The sequence below is a fragment of the Aethina tumida genome, chromosome 5 (assembly GCF_024364675.1).
Source record: "Aethina tumida isolate Nest 87 chromosome 5, icAetTumi1.1, whole genome shotgun sequence".
NCBI lineage: Eukaryota > Metazoa > Arthropoda > Insecta > Coleoptera > Nitidulidae > Aethina > Aethina tumida.
In genome coordinates this window covers 21,081,661-21,101,571 of record NC_065439.1, presented here as the reverse complement: position 1 = coordinate 21,101,571, position 19,911 = coordinate 21,081,661, and the positions used below count along the sequence as shown (strand labels likewise).

General features: G+C 31.5%; 1 protein-coding gene across 2 annotated transcripts; it reads right to left on the bottom strand.

Moving 5' to 3' along the window:
• Positions 1-9: 9 nt before the first annotated feature.
• LOC109605088 (sodium- and chloride-dependent GABA transporter ine-like) lies at positions 10-18,630 on the bottom strand. 2 transcript variants are annotated; one of them, XM_049967216.1, is made up of 11 exons: positions 17,876-18,630; positions 16,216-16,467; positions 3,888-4,078; positions 2,985-3,119; positions 2,681-2,897; positions 2,356-2,623; positions 2,074-2,302; positions 1,713-1,825; positions 1,512-1,652; positions 611-988; positions 10-554 (listed from the first exon to the last, which is right to left on the bottom strand). In XM_049967216.1, exons 1-11 carry the CDS (start codon positions 18,421-18,423, stop codon positions 279-281), a joined length of 2,748 nt encoding a protein of 915 aa, XP_049823173.1. In that variant the 5' UTR covers positions 18,424-18,630; the 3' UTR covers positions 10-278. The 2 variants fall into 2 exon arrangements, with proteins under 2 accessions (XP_049823173.1, XP_049823175.1); XM_049967218.1 differs by lacking the exon at positions 16,216-16,467.
• Positions 18,631-19,911: the final 1,281 nt, after the last annotated feature.

Here is a 19,911-nt window from a genome sequence, read left to right as displayed (position 1 = left end):
CACTAAAAATAGCATTGAGGAATGGTATATATTTACAATGTCTAACATAATAACATTATTTCAACAATATGGAATGATATAATATCACTGGTATCTGTTACTCTAAAATTACATAACAATTTGAGTGCTATTTCCATAGCTTACGTATGCAATTGTGCGTTGAACGCTTTGATTAGACAAGCTGTGATGTTCCTTGTTTACATGCATAATAAAAATATTACATAATACATTAGGAACTAGAAAAGCACAATTTTTCATTCCCAACAAAACGTCCCTATTTATTTTCTTTCACTGTCGTTTGGCTTGTTCACATTGTCGTACTGACTTAAGGTGTCTGCAGGACTAGGAGCGATTCGGGGAGCACTCTGAATGCGAGGTATTGTGCTTGGTTGGTTGTACATGTTGTATGGCACCGAAATGTCTCTTCTTATATCCGGCGTGTGCATGACCAACATTGGTCCGCACTCTTCGTCTTTTATCACGCAGTCGCAATCCATCTCGTCGCATTTAGGACACTTCTCCAACAGATCGGACTTGATTGAGTTCTTTAGTTTCTGTAAGAAACAAGTAGGTTGTTTAATTGAGTTTAGCGAATAAGAAAGTGTGTTACCTCTATGAAATTGTCGCCGGGTGACCTTACGAACACCACAATCATGTAAATCGGAATGCAGAGGATGGAGAGGGCTGAAATGATCCAGCCCAACACTATGGCCCAAGTGGGGTAATGATATTGTCCGTTGTTGTATGTAGGGGGTTCAAAATCTATTATCAGGAACACCCACAGGGCGAATATGGTCAAGGGTGTGGCGAACATCCAGCAAAACTTTATGTACATGCCCGGGTGTCTTCCGGTCATTGTTTTGACATTCTTGCTCAAACGGTACGCGCCATAAAACCAAGATATCGCTATAACTTCGAAGAAGGCCAAATACATAACCGATATCGTAGCGGCGTAATGATCAATTAGTTGGAAGAAGTAAATCCCACCCTGAAAATAATGTTTTCAATCAATTAATTGGGAGCACGTTAGGTTGTGTAACTTTGAGTTTAATTGCTTTGGCTTTTTATGTGAAAATGTAATCAATTTTATTAGAAATAAATTACGTTTATTAAGGAAAACTGGGGTCTGGTATCTGTAATTTAAAATCTAAAATGAATGAGAACCTGTTTTAGATATGATTTGTCCACATTTTAAGGTAACTGACATATTTTGCATATAAATTATTTTCCACGTCACATTCGTTACTTAATTCGTCCTTTAGTACACAAAACAATCAGAAATTTTGAATGATTCATTAGCTATAAATAAATGTTAATATATGGTGTTGGTTGTGGATTTCGCAATGCGATAGTTTTTAGAATGTGGGATCGTCGGAAGTAAGATTATGGGTCATGTGTTACGTAAATACTCTTATATTTGTATGACAAATATGTATTTTAATTAAATATTTTTTTTATTTCAAATATTTCAATTATTACTTGGTTTTTACGGCTTATTTTTGATTTATTACCTTTGTAACATTTGGAATGCCGCATAAAAACGAGATGACACAAATGATGAGCACTAAAACTTCATGACACATCAGATGTTTCCTGATCCAACCGGGAAAACCGTCTTGGATTGAAGTCACTACCACTTCAACAATCGCAAACTGCAAAAAGCCTAAATGAGATTATATTTAACTATGGATTAAGGCACTTTATTTTATTACTTGGCTGTTCAGAGAAAGGCAGATCAGCATGAAAAAGAAGAAAACGGCCCAGAGTTGTGATGCCGGCATCTTTGCCATTGCCTGGGGGTACACCACGAAAATCAATCCGGGGCCTAAAAAAAAAAAAGTAAAAAGTAAATTATAAGTAATTTATATTTAGCATTGTTATGTGAAAATGTCGAAATAAATATGTGTATGGACTAATACGCCCCTCGTTAATAAACAGCATCAAAACGATTTATTGTAATCAGACAATCTGTGCCAGTTAATTTGGTGTTTTATTAGACAGGATATGCCAATGAAAACTGTATAAACTTTGATTTATCACGTGTTACGTCAGTCCCTATATAAAGAAACCTACCATCGTCGACGACATTTTCTATGGCTGTGTTCTGTTCGAAGGCAATGTTTCCCAGCGTCGCAAACGCGAAAATTCCAACCAATATGCTGGTGACGGCGTTTACGAAAGACACGGCTATTGTGTCGTGGAGGATGTTGTTGTTGTACTTGTTGTAACTGGCGAAACATATCATTGAACCGAAAGCGCAACCCATAGAGTTGAATGTTTGACAGGCTGCGTTTACCCATACCTAAAACATTGATTTTAAAGAAATCCATTTAAAATACTTCTGAATTGGAGTACCTTTGCATCTAGCAGCAGTTCGAACTTAGGTTTCCAGAAGTACTTCATACCACTTCCAGCTCCTTCCAACGTTAAAGACTTTATTAGAAGGACTATGATGATGATGAAAGGGAACGTGGCGGTAAAATAACGCACTTTCGCCGATGATTTGATGCTTTTCCAGATGGCGAAGTAAATTAGTATCCAAGCGCAAATCAGACACGCCACCAGTTCCCATCTCAAAACGTCAAAATCTTCAATTCCTTTACCAATTTGCAGTACCTTATGACTGTAATGGTAAAAATTAAATTAAAAACTATTGAACGTTGATGAATGGCCATCGTACTCATAAAATTCAGCTGCCGGCGACTGGGAGTCGTTGCTCTTCTCGTACTTCTGCTGACGCGTGCTCCAGCAGTTTTTCGTGTTCCAACGGTGCGAACAGTCCTCCCAAGGTTGTTTTGCCCGAAATGACGTGAAAAAATAATACACACCATAGGCTATTATCACACTGTAGTATGTCGACATCAAAAACGATATCACCACACTACCCAGTCCCGTGCCTGCAATTAATAAATTAACGTTTTTACGACCTCAAATCAATTCAATCACATTTTGGTTAGTCTGGAGGCAATAAAAACGGATTTTACCTTTGAAAAGGGGACACAAGTGGCCCAGAGCGCCTATGGGGCCTCGCCCCGTAAATTGGCCTACTGATAACTCCATGTATAACATGGGAACTCCACATATCAACATAAGAATGGCATATGGAATAAGGAATACAGCTGGAAAAATTCAAAGATTTTAGTACAATTTTTGCAGTTTAAACTATTGTGGTTAATTATAAGAAAAGGAGGTGACTGACTTCAAATAAAGATGTGAGGATATGTTAAAATCTCAGACATTATGTTAAATGTGTTACTTAGAAGTTGTTACAAGAATACTAATTAGTGTCAGCTTTAATAAAAGGCTGTTTTGTATTCAATGATCCTTTGAAGTTTAGTTTGCAATTCATGGTAAACTTATTGTCATTATGTTTGTTTTACTACAGCCTTATTATTGCTTGTAGCACTTTAACGCACTGTTTACTTTGACTATGTACGTTTTTAGAATATGCCGCATAATCATGAGCAAAACGTTTTGTTTTTTTATGAATCCACGTAATTCACTACGACTAATATTAGTCATACGATTAACAATTACTGTAAGAGTAAATAAGAAAAAAACCCTCTTGAATAGAGCACAGTAGTTGAGATTAAAATTAATGGATTAATTGTTGTTGCTGAATGACCGTTTGTATTACTAATAACTAATTTGCATTTATTACTACAACGATTATGTAAATGAATTCTGGTGAACAATTTTTGATCCTTCATGGATTAATCGACACCGTCACGACGTTTCCCCGTAAGCCACATGATGCAGACAATTCGGATTGGCGTATTTCCTGACATTTAAGGAAATCATTGGTGGTGACTCAGCGTTACAAATTTCGCTTTGATTTATTCATATAAAGTGATTCAGCCCAGCCACGCGTTTCCCAAAAGACTTACCTCCGCCACTTTTGTAGCAAAGATAGGGAAACCTCCATATCGAACCGAGTCCAACACTATAACCGACACAGGCCAACACGAACTGAAACTTATTCGACCAGTTTTGTCTTCTCGGTTTTATGTAAACGCTGTCCTCGTCGTCGCCACTTCCATCGTCGCTTCCGTTTTCGTACAGGTATTCTTCCGGAGGTCTGAAAACGAAAACATACCATCATCAATGCCACGGTTTTTACGTATTTTATCAAATTATTAGCGTCGTATATTAATTTACACACATGTTTGCGGTTAATTTTTATGTAATACAGCTGATGAACGACCTTGTTGAGTAAAACTTCCGTTTTCAGGACAGCTGAGTACTCGCAGAATAAATTATCTGATATAATTATCTAGTTAATTTGCATATTTCGTTAACAATTAGTGGCGTCAATAGCATAAGTATTGTTTATATGTGTTTAATTTGTTTAAATCTAATCGAATATTCCTGGAAAATTTCAACCGCAAAATTTTATTTATTTTTTATTTTTTTCGGAAAGTAATTTTGTGGTTTAACTGTGCGAAACTATCTCACGTACACATACAGGAAATGTATGTGATTTTTTTTTAATATTTCGAGATATATATTTATATAAAAAACGCAATGTTTATTTAAATTAAATAAATTTGTTAAATTTAAAACATAAACATAAATAAGTTAATTCATAGTGGTGGTCAAAAGTATGGTAACAAATTTTAATTCATTTTTAATTTTCTATTAAAATACATTTAAATAAAAAAATGGTCATGGACGTAAGTATATGTCATCTACACAAAATAAATTTGGAAATAGTTTATTTATTTAATATTTGATAACATAATCATTTTGATAATAAATTTTTGACATTGCCTGTTCATCGAGTTGTCAAGACAAGACACAGGGATTTAAATCCGGAATCTGCGGGGGCCATGGAACAATGCCATCTGATATAGATACCAAATTTTTACAAGCCAGGTTGTGTATTTTGGGTAGTTATCATGTTGAAACTTCCAAATTACAGGCAAATTATTATCCGCAAAGGGCACTATATGATTTGCCAAGATATCTTTATAGAAAAAAACGATACATTTGGTCTTCAATTAGTACTACTACTATGTCTCCATAAACGTGTTTAACTTTTGGTGTTTGATTTTTTAAATCGTTGGTCATCCAATTGGAAGGAGAATCAGTTAGTGAATGTTATTTCAATTTTTGTAACCACTTAAAAACCACACAAATCTAGATCAGCTCTACCACTAATAATGACACCACCACAAATCATTAACCATATGTAAAAACTTCCTGAAACTCATTCGATTAGTATCTCGACCAAATCAACATTCTTCTCTAAACTTGTATTAAAAATCTTCATAGCATTCCAATCTTGCCCTGTGATTGACTATTGGAAAGAGGTGACTATCTTCTAGAATGGGTTTATGTAATACAGTTTTCCAACTAACGACTACATTACATTGTTATAACTCCATTAACAACTTAGGTGCTGGAAGAAAAGGTGGTTTTCGACAATTTAATGTCAAAAAACAATCCTGAATAGTTGTTGTTCTCTAAAGCACCTCCACAACAATCTAATGTTACTTTGGCAAGCACTTCTCAGCTACCTCACTTTGTCTTAAGCCGCCTTGAAACTGTTCCACTGCTTGACTCATTTTTTCCCATTTAACTTCACAATACAATATAAACTAAGAACATTTTAAGAGGTTAAAAAAACATATAATATTCACAAAAAAAAGAAAATTTAAGTAGTTCATGTAGATTTACAAAAATATTCTAAGATTTTTGAGTTGTTACTCCATAATTGAGGATAGCTTAACCAACCAAAAACACAATTTAGAGAAAAATACTAAATTACACAAAACTTAAACAGGTGCGAGTGCGTGTTTAAATAGACAACATGTAACAAATTTATTGACATTCATCAGTTAAGTATGGCAAGGTAAAACATTGAATTGAACTATGCAAAATTTATACAGAAGGTTGAAACGCGTCAAACCTACAAGAATAATTAAAGCACATGCACATTTTTTTTTTAACACATGATCCAATTTAAAAACGTGGACACGTATTTTCGCAATTTGCAGTCGGTTATTTTTTTGTTGATGCACGTTCCATTGTCGGATTTTTGTCGTAATTAACTCGAATACGGATGGCTGACGTTTCGATGGCAATTCCACGATAATATTCGGCACGAATGAAACGCATTGTGTTCTCGACACGAAGTAATTAATCTGAGGATGTGTGCGGCTAATTAAAAAATCTCCGCTGCTCTCGACCTGCGATGAATTATTGCGGAGAGCGTTTACGAAACGTTGTTGTCGGCGATATGTAAACAATCAATTGGGTATAACAACAAAAGGACAAACAATTCATTTTGCAAACGCTTATTTTATTCAACGGCAGGTTGGCACCGTAATTACAAACGATACAATTAACGTTATGTGTTTGGATGTAAACAGTAATTACGGTTTGTGACTGGTAGATTAAAGAGACGTAATGTGCAATTTATACCGTAGGTAATAAATATTCGTTGTGCATTTATACAACACGGCAATGGTTGGTCGGATAGGAGCAAAAATTTTACGCCCAGTCATACGACATGACTGTATAACTATTGTTCAACACAGGGACATTTTTGTGCGGCACAAAATTACGAAAGGGAGCAGTAGATTCGAACGGTGGGTCAAGTAAGAAACCTCAGCGATTAATTAACTAAAAAGTATCAGCGCATTTACCTCAGATAAAACGGTATTATGTAGTCTACGATTTTTTTGCTCATCGTTCAGATTCTGACGGCGCAAAACCACTGCGACTAAACGATTTCACGCCTAACCATCTTTTTATACACAGATTAAATCGTAATTAACACTTGTGCGATGTGTTAAGTAGAATCCGAAAAAAAAAAACAAACACAAATTACGTTAACATAAAATAATTAACGTCCGAGGGTATTGTGGGCACTTTATTAATTCAATTTGAGTCGTTTACAAATCATTATTTAATAGAGCCAATGTTTTAAGTGCAGGTTCCCATGCAATTTTTCAATTGCGTGCAAAATTTGCATGTGTTAAACGTGCTATGTGAATTGCACCAGTTAATCTGGATAAAAATACTGAAAGACAGATAAGGCAATCAATTTTACAAGTGTCTGTGTTTAGTTTGGAATTGCAATTGATTTATTACCGGCGAGGTATAGATAAAAATATTTATATATAACGAATTTTTTTTGACACAACAATAATATTAGTGTGTGATATAAATTTGCGTTGATGAGCATTTATTCTAAAAACCTCAACATTTGCATTCGTTTGCATAATTTCTAATATTGTAAACTGTGGCCAATATTAATTATTATAGTCATAACTATTTCCTTTAATGAGAACTGCTACTAATGTTGATTTATTCTGTATTCCAAAAACTACTGTAGTATTGGCAGAAAGTAGAGCAATTAATATAATTTATACCAATTTTGAACACACTCTATACAAATATATCAATGAATATTTCTTGTACTAAAATTCAGTTCCAAATCAAAAAACTAAATATTCAGCTGGCAAAAAGTAGAGCCACTTTTTACTAAATGTCACTAATCTCTACAAAATTCACAATAATTTTTAATTATTATCTGTTGCTTTTCATGAAAAAAAGGTGTTTAGAAGTTATTCATAATAATGGGAATTATACAATATATTATTGTAGAATTAATTAAAATACTAATTACAAATTATTTGTAGTAATAAAACTTTAAATAGCATATGTTGGCTCTACTTTTTTCCTGCCCAAAATAAATAATGATCAGTAAATTAATTAAATTTATAATGGAAAGTTAATTTTTAATATACATTTTTTTAAATAAAATCAGGACAAAAGTTATTTGAATTTTAAAAAGGTTTCTCTACATTCTGCCAATACTGTATATTCTTATTCTATAAAATGTTACCTATATTTTAATTTAATATTAATAAATTAAACCAATTCCACATAATTGTTTTCAATATATGGGAACAAAATAGAAGCAATTATAGAACTATATTAAAATGTATTAAAATTAATGTTGTTTTTTTTTTTACTTTTCAATGGACAAAATTATAGCAACTTTTTACTTGATGGTGTTTCTTTGCTATCTGTGAATTTAAATCGATTATTTACTAGCGGTCTCTTGCTTTTTATAATTGTTTAATCATAGGTCGAAGTGAAACTGTAAGAAGAATTATAACGATTTAAAAAGTAGTTGTAATAATGATCACTACTGTATCCATGTACATAAATCGGTCTGTGTCCTTCTATAAGATGAAGGGGTAGTACCCCCAAATCATAAAAGCATTCCCATGCCACCACTAAACTACCATCTTGTTTCACAGAGCATATAATAAACGTTTTGTGTACTCTTGTCCCCATAAGAAGAACCGTTATTTTTTGTCCAGTTGTGGGGCCAATCAAACACTCATCCTCTAACCTTCTTCTCATAGTCCTTCGATTAATTCCAACAAGACTTATTTCCACCTGTTTCTTTCAGTTTTTTAAAAAGTAAAATTATATTAATTAGCTGTATAGTTGACAATAACAATTATAATAGAAAAAACAATAAATATTATATCTAATTGCATTCTATTTAAGTAGTACACCCTCACTAGTTTTAGGTTTAATTTCAATTATTGATGAGAATTGATTGTTTTTTGACATCTACTTGTCGAATTTCTTTCTTTAAAGTGCAAATTAAATTGACTAACTGCATAGTGAACATAACAAACACAGAAAAAACAATAAACACTATAAATAGTGGCACACATTTCAAGTAGAACAACTCATATTTTTAATGTTTTTTTAATAAATTGCTATAATTATGGCTACTATTACATGCATATTTAAATTAATCGTATTAATTAATCTGAGATTCCACCTTTCACAACACTGCATTATTATCTTAGATTATGTGGATTAAGCAGACGTCGTGGCTTTAATTGATCTCAAAAAATAAAATAAAATAAAATAAAGAAAACTAACTAATAGAATTGTTTAAAGGCGTTAATTGTCATGACTTAAAAAGTGCTGTTACTTTCTTAATTATCACATCATCCAACTTCACGTAGCCCGTTCCACTCTAAATGCCATAAAAGGTCTTAATTGTTGTATTACTCTCTAAGGAAAACATAACTTCTAACAGAGACCGCAACGGAAACGGCTCACGTAATTTCCTTTGCACCACACAACGCGAACAGACAATTTGCTTTGCGGAAAACGATTAGTATCATTTAAACCGAAATTAGCCAATTTCCATTGCCCGTTTTCGTAAAAAGCGAACCCCAAGGATATAATATAATTTTTCTGTTTACTAATCAACCAGTTATTATAAGTGGATTAAGTTTTTGATGTTAAGGTTATTATTATATATTTTAAATTAATTTATTTGTATAATAAATTATGGCGTTATTGCAAAGTAATTTATTTTTAAAGGATGCGCAAATATTTGCCGTTCCATTGTGCAAACTCCGTCATCCAGTCTTCATGTGACAAATTAAGCGCTAATTATTTATTATTCCATGTTTACCTCACTGATTTTAATCTCGACGTGATAATGAAACGCCATGGAAAACAAAATCCAATGTTTACACCAATTATTCAATACATATTACTTTCTTTTTATGTCTAACTGACGTGGTAATTAACCTGATTCGTCCCTGTAATTAAAAATGAAATCTAAATCCATCGTTTCCCGGAGGTCAGGTGATTTTTAATTGGTAGTCCGGGCATGTATATAACGATTGTTTGATCTGTCGAGATTTTTCCCGAGGAAGGTCCCAAGTTTATAATTAAATATTGTAATAACAACATTTTTATTTTATCTGCATTTACATGCCGTCCTCGTGACTGTTTTATTTGAGTTTAATGCGTCCGAAGCCATTGTTTTCGAACGTTCTTTTTTTATTTTCATACGCACGACTCCATTTATCAGTCAATCAAAAAAGACGGTAGGATATCTGATTGTAAACAGTCCTTTACCCGGTTATTAAATATTTTTTCATCTGTCATAAATAAACTGGATTACTGACGCCTTGTACTTGGCACAGATGTAAACTAGTTGTTTCATTGTTAAGTTTTTATCGCAACGGCAAATATATAAAATGCAACTCGAAAAGCTGATCCGTCAGATTTTCCGAATTTAATGTTTAACGACTAGTTTGTTTACGGTTTGATGCGTTTTATCTCTTGCATGTATTTTTTGATTCTATTTTTAGTGCATGTATTTACACATGTATGGTTTATGTAACGAAATCGAATTTTCAACGTGGTATTACTTGAGCAATTACATGTCAGGAATGCTGAAGTGATACTTATGAAAGTGAAGCAATTAATTTCTTAATGATGATGATGGTGGTGTGATGCAATTGCTTCTGGAAGTTCTTTGTCCAAATCATAATTAGATTGTTCCGTGAGTGAAAATTGAAAAGTAAAACTGATTAAAAATAGAAAACTATAGAAATTAGTGAAAACATGTACAGATATTAATGTATTATTAAAGAAAATGAAAGGAATTGAGTTGTGTATAAGCTGTCAAAAATATTCTCGAATTCTTTTAACTTAATAGAAATTTACAATTAAATGAGTGAATAATAAAACTATAAATTAATAAAATAAAATAAATATTTTGAGTGATATGGAAGAAACAAGAAAATTTAAAATTAAAAAAAAATCAAATAAACTAAAATATAAGCTCTCCAAAAAACTAAAGAACAAAGAAGTCAAGAAATGAAAAGAAAATCAAATGTAGTAAAATGACCAGGCTATCAAAAAATTTAGATAATCATAAAATGAAGAGAAAGAAGGCTGATAAAACTGTCAAACAATAAGATAAATTAAATAATTAAAGAAATTAGAAATATTCAAATTGATGAACTAAAACTAAAGAAGTAATATCTCAGAAGGGGACATTAAGAAATATACCTGATTAAAAACATAAAAAATACAAAAAACTTAAAATACAGAATTAAATGTACTAATTAGAAAGAAGAATGAAGAAAGTGTACGCACTACAGAATTTAATATTACTTCAGAAATTAAAAGAAAATTAAATGTAGTAAAATGAGTACCAGACCATTAAAATAATTAAAAACAAATTTAACTAATTACAAAATGAAGAAAAAAAAGAATGATAAAAATGTCAAACAATAATATAAATTAAATAATTGAAGAAATAAGAAAAATTCAAATTAAACAACTGAAACTAGAGAAGTAATATCTCGAGGGAAAAATTTAACTGATAAAAAAATATAAAAAAATTAAAAAACAGAAATAAATCTACTAATTTGAAAAAAGATTAAAAAAAAATGTACTAAAAAATAATTAAATTCATAATAAAATTAGGTCTAAAATGAAAAGAAAGAAGAATAACAAAACTATCAACAAATAATATGAATTATTTGAAGAAACAAGAAAAATTCAAATAAAGGAACAAAAATTAAAAAAAAAAAATAATATTCATGAAGAGAACATCGAAAAAAACTGATAAAAAATACAAAAAAAATTAAGATACTGTACATACTAAGTAATATAACATTAATGCAGGAATTAAATAAGCAAATAAGAAAAATTCAAATAAATTTAAAGAATTAATATTTTGTGATGAAATATACAAAAAAAATGATAATAAAAAAAATAAATAACGTATTAATAGAAAGAAGAAGAAAATCAAACGAATCAAATAATATAATCTAATTTATCAAATGAGTCATGATACAGAACTCCAAGAATTAGAAGAAAATCAAACAAATCAAATAATCTAATCTAATTTATAAAATGAGTCATGAATAATGTAATAGAAAATTACGGAATAAACTGGACGAATCAAAATTCAGAAATTAAATTAAAGTAATAAGGTAAATTAGTATTTTGCGGGGTGACACACACACTACAAACCTTAGTGTTATTCCAGAAAATCGAAGAAGTAACTTGTGAAGCACCCATTAAAATATTACAGAAAAAAATTAAAGTAAACAATTATATAAATAAGTTTGAAATGAAAAGAAGAAGGTCTGATAAATCTATCAAACGATAACCCAAAATAGATTTATGGACGAAATAAAAATTGGCAAATACACCTGTTTGTTTAAAAACTAGTTTTAACAAAGTAAAATATTTGTCGTATCGTACCACCTGTAACAGTTCACATGTGCGGTGGCCAATCAGTCACGGACAAAAATTTAATAATTTGTAACGGACATGCAGCACTAAAGCGGTTATTTCCTGCACCACGGGATGATTACGTTTAAAAATTGACCTTGCCGGTCAATTTTCCTATTGTACGTGGAATGTAAAATTGCTTAGCGGCATTAATATAATATTTTCTAGTTTTGCAATTAGCAGCAAGTGAATCTCGCATTCAAACGGCCGGTTGTAACTCTCGCCGACGGACAATGGAACTAGTAACTAGTTTAACGGCCACGCCGTTTTATGTGTAAATTAATTGGAACTGCGGGGTTAACAGAGTTTATTGGCGAAATAATTAATTTCGCGTAGAAAGTTTGTAACGAGGCCAGGTTTGTTTTGGGGTCCGCAACAATTTCTTAGTTGAGTTAAGGCCAATTTACGGACAGGATGCGGCAAATGTTCGTACAAAGGACGACGAATTTCGTTATTTACATTACGCCGTCACGCATTGTCAGCTAAATAATGAAGCACCGAATGTGCTTTATTCTCCAAATGGCAGACCGGAACGTTGATCTTCGCGGTACGACGAAGATTCGTTCTAAATAAGCGCTTGTCTGGCAAAGCCACCGATAAACTTAAGCGTAAAGGTCACTGTGAATGTGGCCAAAACCTAAAAATATAAAATTGAGGAAAAACGGGTCCGTCTACCAATATAAATAGTCCAACGTGCTTAAGCTAATTATACATTCTAAATTTGTTAATGGGGAATGCCTAACAGAATGTACCGGACAAAAATATTTAATAAAATAACTCACACTGCGGAGCCGTAACATCCGACGCTGCTCGAGTACGAATACTGATTCCTGGTCAAAAACTGGCCGACCATTTCCGTCAGCAAAAATTACTTTATCACCCGTATAAAATAAATTAGCCACCGTACGACGGGTCGACCACAACTGGTGTCTTTGGTGGCGTATTGTGTCGCAGGAACTTTTCGTCGTTGTAAATCAAGGAGATAGCGCAAATTTATATGGCAGGAAATCATATTTTAGTCTAACGTCTTGTTGTCATAAGCAAAAATTGTTTGAGGGGTCGTCGTGCAAATTGTAAAAGCGTTAATTACACGTTTATTGATGTAAACTGAGTGTGACATTAACCAAGGTTTAAGTCGCATGTTTGTAAATACTGATCTGGGTAATTTAATTTACAGTTACCGATTAAATATTATTTGTTGATCGAATTGTTGCCAACCTGAATCGAGAATCACTTTAGTACAATTGGAGTGTTAGTTGAGGAGATTAATTGACATTCGGATTAATTCACTATCATTTCTGAGTATTTTCGTAGTAATCTCATAAAATGCATCGTACGAATGTTGTGACTAACCTAATCAATCATTCAAGGAAACATTTTAATGCGCTTTTGCTATAACTATGTACGTTTTATGTCGACCAGACAATAGGCTGTTATTTTGAATATATTAGCTAAAAGTAAGTGCAGAATATTTTATTTAAAGTCTATTTATAGTGAATATTTATTATATAGATAGTAATATTTAATGGCGTGTTTAGTTTGTACAAACTGGCTCTAAACAAATAAACAATTCAGTTAAAGGTGAGTTATGAGCTTACAGTTGTGGACTTGCAATTGAACATTGGCAAACTGTTCACACGATCTTTAAATGTTTTGATTGGTTTAAGATACTTTCTTTCGTACCTACAATTAATTTAATTTAAAATTTATTACAAGAGTTTTAATAATATTAAAATAATGCTCAAGGATATCCACTAAACTTTGAAATTGTTTAAGTTCCTTGAAAAAGATCATTGTTATTTATAATAACAGATTCATTAACTTTAAATAAAAATATAATTAAACAAAATAATTAATTGGAAAATTATAAGATCGTTTGTGGTAAATTTTATCAAACAGAATTATTTATAAATAATATCATTCTTAGCTTTCTTATTTTTATTAATATTTTTTTAATTAATAGTCTATTAATTTATGTATTGTAATAATTTAAAACATTAAATAAAATAAAGCAGGTCATTTCAAATAATTTGTAAAAAATATTAGAAAACATATTTTAAAAATCTATAACTAGATAAGATAGAGATTCTTGGCTTATTTATCAATTATTGCTCAACTGATATTCAAAGAATAATTTTATTGTTTTAATTTATATATCAGTGTTATAAGGCCAAAATAAATAAATTATTAGACGTATTTTAAGGAAGTACAAAAGAATTTATGTAAATTTCAGCACTTAACATCAAAATTTCGTGCATAATTAATGAAAATAATATTTTATCCCCGTATTTTTAAGTAAATATTGATAAAATGAGATAATATTTATAACATTTATTTACACTTCTGATTAAATAAGGCTAGTTTAACTTATTCAAATATTTTGAGTCAATTCAAACAATTTTAAGCTAGAAATTTATTTCAATGTTTCAAATTTATTTTAATTACTAGGTAGGTAGTGTTATGTTTCAAATATTTTTAGTGTTACTAATTCGTTTGTTGGATTGAAAAAAAAACTAAAATGTATAAACTATATATAGAATATACATGGTGTAAGTTATCGACAAAAGTGTATTAAACTTATTACAATTTTTTGCCAGTGTGGCTAACATATTTATTTTTAGGTTAGGTTATTTTCGTATATGTAACCTGTATATGTGGGTACACAAACCTAGTTTTTAAGTTGGCAGTATGAAAAATTACTAAAAGCTTAGTAGAATAATAATGAAAAGTATAGTTTGTATAGTTTTTGAGCCAATAATTTGAATATTTCAAATTGGACATATATTTATAATTAATAAGAAAATATTAAAAGGCTATTTTAAACTTATAAATAACTAATCAAAATTCTAATTATGATTATCCATTTAATTTATTACATTTAAATTATATGTGTAACTTTAATTTAATTTCTATCATATGTGTGTGGATTAAAATCAAATCATTTTGAAATTATTTCCGTATATTTATTGATTAAAAGGTAATTAGAGGATTTAATAGTCACACCAATTTATTGTCCAAATTATTGACAGCAATATGTATTTTAAACATATTATAATTATTCGCCAGTGTGACCAACATATTTATTTTTAGGTTAGATTATTTTCGTATATGTAACCAAACATATATGTTATAAACAAAATTTCTTTATAAGTTGGTACTACGAAAGGTTGCTAAGAACACTAGAAAAGTATAGCTTGTTAAATTTTTATTGAGCCAATTCCTATATTGTACGTAGCAGCAAATTTAACGTCTCAAAATTGGACAATAAATTGATTTTACTATTGAAAAATTATGTATCTGCAATTATGCAAATTTCATATGTAATTATAATTAATGAAAAAGTATTAAAAATCTATTTTAAATAATAGTTTGTATAGGATCCTTAGAAACTGAAACGTCAACCCATAAAAGCTAATAATCCTCAATATCCAAACATAATAAATGGCATTAAAACCAACATCCAAAAAATCTACTGTATTTAGATTTATTGTAATTTTAATATTTTTAATAATTTACTTCCAATCCAATTTATTCTCCAAATTATTTAAAACATATAACAATTTTTCGTCAGTGTGGCACCATGTTTATTTTTAGGTTAGGTTATTTTCGTATATGTAACCTGTATATGACTGTAAACAAACACTGTTTATAAGTTGGCAGTATGAAAAGTTACCAAGAACTTACCAGAAAATTTAAAAATTATTAATTGTCTAATTCCTGTATTACACGTAGCAATAAATTGAAAAATAAATTGGAGTTATTATTGAAAAATTTCATATATTTATAATTAATTAGAAAATATTAAAAGACATGTGGTTACAATACTATTTTAAACTTAGCATAAATAGAGTTATAAATAACTTAATTAAAAATCTAATTATGATAATCTTATTAATTTATCACATTTGAATAACATGTGCAATATTCCTTGATATTTCTATCATATGTTTTCTATAAATATTAGTTTGGACGAGATGATCATAAATAAACAATTCAAGATTGTAGATTTAAAAAAAAAGTCCTCCACCAATAAAAACCAATAAAACCCAACATCCAAGCATAATGAACACCACCAAAACCAAAACCAAATCCATATAGGCAAACCCAAAATCAAAAACTTACAGTTGAGTATTAACGATATTGAAAAGTTCGACGGGCGAAGTGGGCACCCTCCTCACGATCATTTTTTTACCGTCAGTGGAGCCCATACCGACGGATGCCCAGGACCGGACGGACGCGGCATCCGAGTAGGGCTCCGACAGGTGGTTGCCGTAATCGCTAGCCGGTTTGCACAGTTCGTTTATCATGTGCATGTGGTGGAAGTTCTTCAACGATCTGACACTGTTCTCACGTCGGAACGGGGCAGTGTCATGGCTAAAAACGAGATCAAGTCATCAATCAAAATTTTTATTTGTTTGTTTGTGTCGTAAACTAAATCGTAAACGTCTCATCTCATTCAGTCATTCAGTAATCAAATCGAATTTCAATTTCTGCCTGCGTTATAAAGGTCAGTGAGTTTATCTCGTTGTAAGTTACCTTTGAAAATTTAATTCCAATTTGTGGTGTTGTTTGAATAGTGCGCATTTACCAAGTTATTGCGGTAAAATTTGATTAACAATTTTATCTTGTGGTTAACATGATCACGCTTATTTTCATAGCGTGAGACTTGATCTAGTTACTAAGGTGTTGTGACTCAACGAGGAAACATCAGGAAGTGTTTTGACCAACATTTCTGACAATAAATACTGTTTGTTTAACTTAATTAATCGTTTTTTAAAGCCACAGTTAAGGACATAATAGTAACAACAATTATTTATAAACATACACTGAACATTTATTTTATCAAACTGTCGATCATAAAGATAATACAGAAATAAGTCGTTTATTACTTATACACAAACATTTCTTAAAATTTAAGTTAATCATAAGTAAGGCTTTGAAATGACAAGTGTTTTATGAAAATAATTGAGCGAAGTGTGGGATTAAGGTCTAGTCAAGTTTGTTTATACTATTATTAAAAGTGTGATGTCAAGAATGCAGCAATTTTTATTGTTTTAATGGAAAAATGTGCAAAAATCCACTTTTCGAATTAAAATGCCATTAAAAGGTAATGAGTGCAGAATAATTTGGAAAACGTTAATTTCCTTACACAATTAAATTCAAAAAAACAATTTTAACAACTCACTTTAATTTAAGTAATTGTTTCGTTGAGTCATACTTACATATCTTCACTTTGATGGTAATAAATCAAAAAGAAATAATGCTCCAAATTCAGTATTATGAAATATGTTTTTAAAGTATCATATAAATAAATGTTGTTTTTCGTTTTAGAAATTCAAATTAGAATGGTTGTTTCAAATTATTATCAACAAATAAACTTTCCTTTTTCTATTCCTTTAATAAATATGTTTGATTACATTATTTTGCACATTATAAATTAGGAAAGTCATTCAGAAATCACCAGTTTTTGGCTAACCATAATATTGTGATGCAAAGAGTTTATCACTCACTTACTGATTAATGAATTTGAAGACAGTGCCTAGAATGGATTTGATCTCAACGACCTTTTAACTTTGAATATAGAATATAAATAAACTTCTCTAAGATGATTTTATCTCATCTAAATGCAACAATTGCTTTCAACATCTTTTATTTAACAAAAATTCGTGGAAAGGATTCACCGGATCTTAGAACATCTAACGCCATGTAAATACAATAAATACCTCAGACATTAATCACAGTTCACGAGAACAATTTTATCATGATCGACATCAACACTTACGTCGGAGGATTGACAATGTTGAAGAGCTCGACGGGCGAAGTGGGCACCCTCCTCACGATCATCTTCTTCCCATCGGTGGACCCCATCCCCACGGACGCCCAGGACCTGACGGACGCGGCATCCGAAAACGGCTTCGAAACATGACTTCCCGAGTCGCTGCTCGACGGTTTGTTCAGGTCGTTCATCATGTGCACGTGATGGTAGTTCTTCAGCGACCTGACGCTGTTCTCGCGCCTGAAGCTGGGACTCCCCGGTCTCGAGTGGTTCCTCGACGGCACGTCGGTGTGCACGCCGATCTTCGTCAGTTTCTTCAGCGATTCGGCCGGCGAGGGAGACCTCTGGTTCGGCTCCTCCTCGATGGTGAGGCAATCCTTCTCACTGAACTCGTTATCACAGTCGCGTTTGTCACATCGCGCCCTTTTGGGCAGCACGCTCGGTTTGATGTCCTTCATAACTAAACCAGTTTCGTCGGCCGTTTTGACTGGTATTTTGCTTTTGTTCGCGTTGAACTGCAAACTGATGGTCTGCTTCTGACCGTTCACTTCCATTATTAAAAGATTGTCTGCAATTTGTTCCTACACGCGGCTCTAGGTGCAATTAACAACAAACGCAAACCTCAAACGGACGGGGCAGTCCACACTTTAGTTCCCTCGCACATGTTTGGCGACGACGCTTCGAAGTACGCGCGCATTATTTTCGAAACGGACACGGACGCACGCACGCGGTACCTTACCTAAATCGCTGCTAGCGCGGTACTAACGGGACGGTATTTGTTGTAATAGAGTGTGCAATCAGAAGTCCCACTCTCTTATATTATCGCATTATTTTAATGCTCGTTACCGAGCCATGGTTTATCTCTCGCCGTTGCTTGTAGATCCGCGTTGATCGAGTTTTTTTTTTTTATTATTTTTGCTTCTTCCATATGGGAACTGCATTATGCGGTTTTTATATTTATGTGTAATTAGACTCACGTTAAGATGCGATTCTGAGTAGACTTATATTCTGCGATTTTGACGCAAGTTTGTCTATGATTTATTTGTTGAAAGGTATAAATTGATATATTCAATTGTTTATTATGGTCTCAGATTAGCTTATTGAAGTGTAATTTTATTTGGTAATCAATTGTTTCCACTTTGACGAAAATGTCCTCACAAGACTTAAGTGCTCTGATTTTGATTTATTGGTTGAAGACAGTTTATGTCTTCCAGATTAGGTAATAAAAGTATGATTTCCAATTTAAAAATTTAATAATTGGCTTAAAATTACTGCTTTATTAATAACATCAACAAAATTAATTAATTTTTATTTAATTTTATAAAAATGTTAATTAACGTTAGCTGTTTTATGCACTATACTACACTTTATGTGTAATTTTATTCCTGTAGGATGTTTAATAGAAGCATTTGTAATAGAAACCAGTGTTGTTTTTGTAAGTCTGGGGTCAAACAGACCCCCATCTTTTAATAGTCAATGAACTAATTTTAGCAAGTCCCATTTCCTCAAGGTTGGTGTTAATTTCAGTTGATGACAATTTTTTTCTTAGCTATCACTTGGCCAGTTTCTCTAATTTTTTTAGTAATATGGGAAACGACTACCTTATTTAGCCGAAAACTCCTTGTTGCCATTACTACTTGTTTGTCTCAGTTTTGGTAACGCTGAATTATAATTTCTCTTACAGTTTCACTTTGACCAATGATTAAGTAATTATATATTAAAGACCTCTAGTAAATAATCGATTTAAAATCACAGAGAACAATAAAAAACCATAAAGTAAAAAATTACAATAATTTTGTCATTTGAATAATAAAAAAGTAACAATTCAATTAATATTTCAACAATATCAATATTCAATTAATCATATTTGATAATCAATGATTTTCTAGAATCTAGATCAATATAAAAGTTAAAATGAGATTCTCACAACACTTCCCTGTTATAGTTTTGTGACATGCTTACAGATTCTGATTTATTGGCTGAAAGCAGCTCATGTCTTCACATAAATATCCTACAGTAGGTGATTAAAGCTCATTAGTATA